Source organism: Apaloderma vittatum, unplaced genomic scaffold (assembly GCF_000703405.1).
Source record: "Apaloderma vittatum isolate BGI_N311 unplaced genomic scaffold, ASM70340v1 scaffold5105, whole genome shotgun sequence".
NCBI lineage: Eukaryota > Metazoa > Chordata > Aves > Trogoniformes > Trogonidae > Apaloderma > Apaloderma vittatum.
The window spans coordinates 89,576-97,529 of record NW_009717555.1 but is presented as its reverse complement, the minus strand read 5'-3'; the positions used below and the strand labels follow the sequence as shown (position 1 = coordinate 97,529).

The following is a 7,954-nucleotide window of genomic DNA, read 5'->3' as shown; positions in this document are numbered from 1 at the left end:
TGCTGAAGATAAGCGCGTTGCTGTTACAAACTACAGCACCTGGAGCATGATGGGATCAAATGAATTGACTGGATGTGTTAAGCCATATACAACTTTAGCATCTTCTGCCTCAAATGTCCCTGATGGAAGAAGAAAAAGAAAGAACAATCAAATTCACAAGTATACATATTTTTTTGCCACACTAACTAAACATGAGAGCTCAAGACCTTCTCTTTGCTTACCAAATATCCTGTCCCAGATAATGAGCGTGCCACCATAATTTTTGTCAATACAGTAAGGATTTCTACCTATAATAAAAATAAATTATGAAACCAGTAATTGCACATATAAGACTATGTACAACCAAAGTGTGAAGAGAAATCTCCATCGTTAGCATCAACTTATAGTCTAAAAATAACTTTAAAAGATAGCTAACCTTCTAGAACCTCCTCATGCATCTGTAAAATTTCTTTTTTCTTACTAGGCTTATCACTACCTTATTGTAAATTCAAATATACAGATCAACTATGTCAAAATTTCTGTGAAATAAAAGGATTCATTTGGAGACTAAATTCAGTTCATAATATATTTATAAAGACAAATTATGAATGAAAAAAATAATCATTTCACCAGTGCATATCTAAGAAAATAGATGCTAAATACATTTATCTGCAATCATCTCAGCAATGGCTTTCAGCTATCTCTATCTTCTACTCCATATGTCTGATCCTGCCCTCATTATTATTAACTTCAGTGTGAGGAAAACTGATCCTTCTGTTTTTTCTAGGGAATCTCTTCATAAATAAACTATCCTAACAAAAGTATGAGATTAGAGATTTTCTGGAGTGACTGTTCAACACTGGATCAGCTCAGGAGTGATTCTGCTTAACTCCAGTCAGGATCAGAGGAGGTTTAGTTTGAATTTACAGCAGAGCAAATAAGAGCAGAGCATCTCCCTCCAGGATTACCAGTACTAGTGCAAATTTTAAGGACTAGACATGTAACAGCACCACAGTCTTTTTAAGAAGTCTACACAGTGCCATAAACACCTTACACATGTAGGATATAATAAATATTAATAACCTCCTCTGTACATATAACTGCACTTAAGTCTGTTTCAAATTATTTTGTGCTTCCATTCCCGTACTACTTTTTTACTTGTTATCTCTGCACACTGAATGAGCCAAGGGTGTCTACGAAATCTGCTTCTACTCCTCCGACATTTTTCAGTATGCAGTGGAGTTATTAATCCAATTTACATGTGCAGAGCAGTCTTGAATGCCTCTGAATATTGATGAAAAGTCAGTCATCATGGACTTGTGTGAAGTGAGATTTCTGAATAATTCAGACAGCTGAAACCAAATTCCACTAAAACATTTAACAGTTCTTCTTCTAAAAGGTAATCGTGTCTTTTTGCACATTCAGTGCTTGAATATGAATGCAAGAGCATCTGTTACTGATTGACAAGTTGATGGTATTTTAGTAGTTAGGAAAGGATGAGATATTTTTCTATTACTCTTCATATTTACAAATGTTGAGTTGTTTTGCTCGAAGTCTTCAAATTATTTCACATAATCAAGGCTTTATTTCCGGTCAATAATTAGTCTTAAGTGTAAAAATTTTAAATTAAAGTTACAAAAAAGTTTTTAAAAATGGTGTAAAAGAATTGAACAAGGACTATTTCCAAAGCAATGATAAAAATTAAAATCTTTCGGTACAACTAATTTTACAGTACAATTTCAGTACTTCAGCATTATTGTAGAAACGGTGACCATGAGAAAAAAACACACTGACAAAAAATGAAGTTACATTTTTCACTTACCATGATGAACTCTGTGATGACTGGGAGTATTAAGAATCCACTCCAGAGGCCCAAGATTGGTGATAACCTTAAAAAAAATAAAAATGTTTCAATGAATTTGAAAACGTACAAAATCAAGGACAGAAAATGAAAGAACGGGAGGAAATGCATTAGGAGGATGTTTATCTTAAGAGGAATTGCACAAAAAGACAAGAATGCAAGACATTTCCTAAGATATTTCTGTATTGCCATCACAAGAATTTTCATGAAATAAGTGAAATTTAGAAAAATGCAAGTTAAGAATAAAATTTCTTTTTGATCCAGCAGCACATTTTCTTATTCATGATTTCATACAGATCATTTCGCTCACATCTTTTACACGTGCCCATTGGCACTGCTTGAGATCCAGTGCAACTCTAAAATCCCAGTTGTGTGAACACTTGACATCAGCAAATCGCTGAGACTGTCCCAGAAACGAGGACTCCTAACACCTTCGGTACCTTTGACTGCTTGTTCCTTCTATTAATACCTTCTTTTAGGCTGGCACAAAGTGGCAACACAACAAACTTGTTTAGGGAACTGAGGCAAGTTGAAACTAACTTTGTTCTGTTTTTCTAAATTACTTTGTCTAGATCAGTTCCTGAATCTGATCCAACAAATGGTCACAAATACATAAGCATGAGTCAGAGACATGGAAAGAATGTAGACTAGCATAAATTCATAGTGCAACTGCGATCTAACACAATGATTCAAAAGCACAGAAAATCCAGTCTTGATCAATTTAGCACCAGACCAAAAATGACAGAAAGTGTCAATTGCCATAGAGTCACCCTAATGACTCAAGCTTTGTCAGAAAATGCTGATGAGTTAAGTATCTATCAACAGGGTTCACGCTACATTAGGTATTCTCCTATATTAGGAAGCCAGAGGAAAAGTAGCATTAATTTTACATTTTGGGGTTTGCTTAGCTCAACAGAAGCGTGTGGATACCCAAACAGAGCAACCATTGCTTAATCTCAAACACAAAACCATCAGTCGCAAATAGATCCAATCACTGGATGACTAAAAAGGATTTCTGTATGTCCTAATATGGTATCTACTCATCATATCAGACTATGACCACAATGTCCTGCAATTAAAAGTGAGGGAGTGAAGAAAGAAGCTAAACAAAAATGCTTAGACCTTAAGAAACAAACCCCAGAATCTCCCACTTTGTCTTTACAGAACTTAATTAGCAATTAATTAGTACTCACACTGCCGAAAAACATCATCTGTGATATAATTACAGAGATAGTATCAGCAAACAACACATTAGAGTGGCAGACAGCCATTACTTACAAAAGCAGGCTCATTCCCCTAAATAACTAAACATACAAGGATTTTTATTCATTTAGGGTTTACAGAACCAAGTCCTAATATATACCAGTTCCATTTCTGTTCAGTTCACATGTGTGCAAGTTAAAGTAGATCACAGCTCAAAAAGTAGACAGGGACACTCTTCAGATGTATTTAAAGTTTTATGAATCAGGCAAATATCACCATAAAAGGAACAAATACCTTTTGTTCACTTTTGTCTTTAATAACACCTAAAAACTTCTACTTAATAAGTACAGTATTTCTGTAATTAAAGGATTACTGAAATAAATAAATTATTCAGATAGAGAGAACTGTAACATTTAGAGCATCTGTCTCAAAATTCTGCACATACTTGACTGGAAAAGTAGGATACTGGGACAACTCACAAGCCAAGGACAACATAAGTAGGATCATTTGTAGTTCTCAGCTCTCCTTCAAAATAAGTTCAAGCCTGCAAAGACCACCTAAAGGTGAGAAACGATTCATCATTCACGCTAGCTCCATTTCCTGCCTTCCTCAAGCAGAAAAGCCAACTGTTTTAAACTATGTGACATGTAACCACTATATTAATTTAATCCGAGTCAAATGTCTTGGATTGAACCACAGGCCAGCACCTAAAAAGGCAGTGATTTATCTATTAGACCACACCTAGCTTTGATCCACTTAGTTTTAATATATTTTCAGCTCCATATTTTAGCAAATTTTTGTGAAAATAAACTAAATTTGCTCTAGGAGAGCAGGGAATCACTAAGGAATAACAGCCTTCACTTTTAGCCAGCAGGTGGATTATCATAAAATCTCCTCAGAATGAATGCCTTCAAGTCTTCAATATCCAGCTGATTAAATTCATATTTTAAAATTAAAATTCACCCTTTTGAAAGTCCATATAATACACTGATATGCTAAAGCAGAAGCTTGTGTCCTGGGGTTCCCCAAGGACCTCAGGAACTTACATAAAATTTTAAAGAGGTACTTCTGACTAATCCTAGAAAAAGTATTTTCCTTGGAAAGCAAAATCTCTCTCATCCTCTAAAATAGTCCTTCTTTGGGTGATGACATTTACAAATCTACTGAAACATCTTCTCTGCAGCATCATTAGTGATTGATGTCCGAGTCTACTTCGATTCATTATTCAGCCAAGGTTACCTCCATCGTAAAGACTAGACACACGCTGATGGAAACATCGTCTGAGACAACAATTATATATAACCACATGACTTTTAAGCTCAGAGGTGGCGCAGAAATCTGTACTTGACGAAGCAAAAAATCCAGCATGCTGAAATTAGCAATTCATAAATCAACACCTTGGCTAAAACACATAAAAAATATTTTTTTCACCAGGTATTCAAAATGGTACAGGCTGCTACTTCCAGAAACTTCCTTTGTTATCAGTAGGTTTATTTCAATATATAGCATAATTCTAAACCAGAAAAAAAACTGTTTTAAGTGAAAAACTTCTGGTGCAAAGAAATTATAAATATTTTATAAATGTATATTTTTCTTCTAGCTCAGTCAGTTGAGTGTGGCGCTAACAACACCAAGGTCATGGGTTCGATTCCCATTCGGTCCCCATGAGTTGCCTGATCTAGTCGCGAAGTGGCATCCCTGGCAACAGGGAGGCTGGAATAAAATGATCTCTAAGGTCCTTTCCAGCCTAGGCCATTCTATGATTCTATGATTCTAAATATATCCATATATCATTTCAACACACAGAAACATACCACCTCTGAATTTTCAAGGGCCTGCAGCACCACACGGCACAGAACACAATTTTTACGTTGAATTTTGTTGAGTTTTTCTACATTCTGCAATCTCATCAGTAGCAAAACCACAAGCACGTTTTTCACCCATGTAATCCGTCAAGGCTAGGACACTAAGACAATTTTTGCCAGGCAAAATTCTGACCCTGTCACATTGGACTGACAAGAACTTACTGCAATCACAGTTAAAGGAAGGAAGTTTGTAGGAACTGACTTATATACAAAATTTAATGTGGGGCAATGACAGCCCATGTTCAAAAGAATGTCTAACAGGCAAGAGAGAGGAGAAATGCAGTGGCAGGTACCCCACCTACCCACCTACCTTTCAGTTGTCAGTCTACCCTCATTTTTGTTCCGTCACTGTCCAGAATTTTTCCTTGAAAAATGGCAATTCCAAAGGAGCTCATAAGTGTCCACAGGAGGAGTAAAAGGCTTACATTGCAGCTGCAACCAGTCACCACAGCACGTACACCACTAGGTCCCAGTCATTCGACAACATAACATTTTCAGCATAAAATACCTTTGTATTCAAAATGGCTTTTTTAGAATAAGATCTTTCACAATGTTCACATTGCAGGAAAAAAAAGTCTAAATGAAATTTTAAAAAATTAACAAAATAAATGTGATAAGAATATCAGAATAGCTCAGTTTCAGGGCCTGTGATCAGGATTTTCATTTAAAAAAAACCAATAACCGTTTTGCTGCTTTAATTTTTGTGTGTGGTAGAAAGTTTTGTTTCAGACTCTTTTACTGATATGTAGTTTCAAACTTGAAAAACAAAGGGGAAATGTCATTATTCACCATCCTTATGGACTTTACTTCAAACCCTCTTCTTTCAGACTTTCGAAAGGAAAAAGAGTGTGCCTGTGAATATAAAAATATTCTTGTTTTTTATATCATTATCTTGCATGGATTTTGGGAATACATTAAAAATAGCTACCAATCCCCTAGTAGTTAAAATACTCCAACGATTACCTATATTATGAACAATATGGCTGGGGGCTTACATTTCTGTTGGTTTCCCTCGTGCAGACACCTACTGCTCTAAATCAATTCCTGCTTCAAATTTTTCCTCTCTCAATTAACACATCATGTGCGCCTCAACTCTCATGCCAGCGACCCACAGATGAACAACAGCATTCCGAGCAAAACTCTTCTCCTGTTTGCTTTGTTTATTTTTTAACATCCCATAGCCACAAAAATAGTATTTCATTTGACAAAACCCTTACAAATGGACTAAACTACCTACATAGCAGATACGTAGGGATCTTCTGTATACCAGTTATAAAAGCTTTGTCAGATCTCTCCACAAAATAGGTACTCTTCTTTTTTCTCTTTTTTTTTAAACAACATATTTCCTCCGTTGGACTTGGATATCACTCAATAATAATGCAGAATTACTGACAATAACTGAAGCAATTCCAAGAGAGCAGTTTAACAAATAAGGCAGTCTAAAAGCTACATGTTTAGAAACACTTTCCATACGTTATCAAGTAAAACATGCTGGAAGTGAAACCTTCATGCACAATGAAAACTAAATGTTTTTTTTTTCTCTAATAGGACTTCTTCTATAAAGATGTTTCCTTTGTGACAGCAACCCCTAGCCTAAAGGAAAAGAACATTATGCAATATCTCTTGCGGCATGTAAGCACCTCCGCTTGCGGTTTTGGAGTTTGTCAGCACCAAGGGAAATCTTTATTGCCTGGTACCTGCACCACTTCAATGCAGTTCTTGTTTAAATAATGAGAAAAAATCGTGACATGAAATCCAAGGGAAACTTTACATCTTGTGTAACAACTCCTCCTGTCACCACTACAACATGAATCTTTACTTAACTCTGTTTCAACATGAACGTTAGGAAGGAATGTGGACTGAGCAGAGCAGGCGATGTTACGGTAAAGCCATTCGTATATAAAAAGTTCTGGGTTGCTTTTTTTTTTTTCTTTAATAAAAGCTGTTTGTAGCAGAACGTTGCTTTCAATATCATAGTGTTACTGATCTGCAGGACAGCAGAGGGTAAATTCATCCCTGGAGCATCACTACAGTGTGCTCTGAAGTTAACTTTGGGGTTTCTGTTAGACTCCTTGGTAGGGAAACACATGTTGCTATGGATTTCCTCATCAAAATCAAGATAAGATTTTTATTCCTGCCATATAAATCTACATTTCAGGCAGTCTGGTGAGGAAATTTAAAAATAAGAGCTTAATTACAGTCCCCAGTAGAGCTGCTGTGTTAACTCAGGACAACACATGCGCGTATTTGTACAGATGGCCCCGGTGATCTGACCTGCCATGTGAAATCTCTACAGGGAAGCTGGGGAAAGGCAGAACTCCTCGGATATGTGCTCGTCTGCCAGTTTCACACTTTGAAACCCTCGGCAAAGACTGATTTATACACCGCCAACTGTTTTCCTACCCAAGCAGGCAGTTTTCTACTCCAGTAAGCATGTAAAATGAATGTAGCCAAATTTCCACACTGAGGAGCGAAAAGACAATATTTATAGTTTAGAAATAAAACAAGTGAGAGGAATCAGGCATGTTGGGATCATAAAGGGTTTCATAGGGGGTGAATTTCTGATCAATCTCGACTGTAGGAATGGGAGCTGAAAGCCTCGGTTAGTCCAGTTTAGGGTATATTTATATAATAAACACACGGACTTATGAAATGTGTTTATAATGAATTATCTTAAAGGTTAGCTGTTGTCACTTTTCACTGTTTTACACCTAAATGGTCAGAATCAAACTGGCATCTTTTGTGAATATTTCATTAACACTTTCAATAAACGGATGCACTTTTTCCTTTTTTTTTTAAAAAGGTCCAGTTAAGCCGTGTGGGAAAGATGAGCACATACAGGAAGTTTCAATCAATGTGTCCACTAAAAACGACAGAAAACCTACACTAACTTTTTGTTTTAATTGCAGCATTACAAATTGCAGAGCATGGAGAAAGTCACTTTTTCAGTCATTTATCAAGCTAAGCATTTTAAACAAACCCCAGGAGAAAAATTGCTATACAGTTTCAGTATTTTTCAGCAGCTTGACAAATACATGTTGGCAAT

At 36.1% G+C, this 7,954-nt stretch overlaps 1 protein-coding gene across 1 annotated transcript in view; it reads right to left on the bottom strand.

Moving 5' to 3' along the window:
- AGMO (alkylglycerol monooxygenase) overlaps positions 1–7,954 on the bottom strand; it is a gene marked incomplete at both ends in the record, with an annotated part of 107,069 nt that overhangs the window by 11,141 nt on the left and 87,974 nt on the right. Inside the window, 3 exons of the mRNA XM_009869935.1 lie at positions 40–119; positions 222–287; positions 1,802–1,868. Of these exons, the coding sequence (XP_009868237.1) occupies positions 40–119; positions 222–287; positions 1,802–1,868 (213 nt within the window). The remainder of the gene's footprint in view (positions 1–39; positions 120–221; positions 288–1,801; positions 1,869–7,954) is intronic.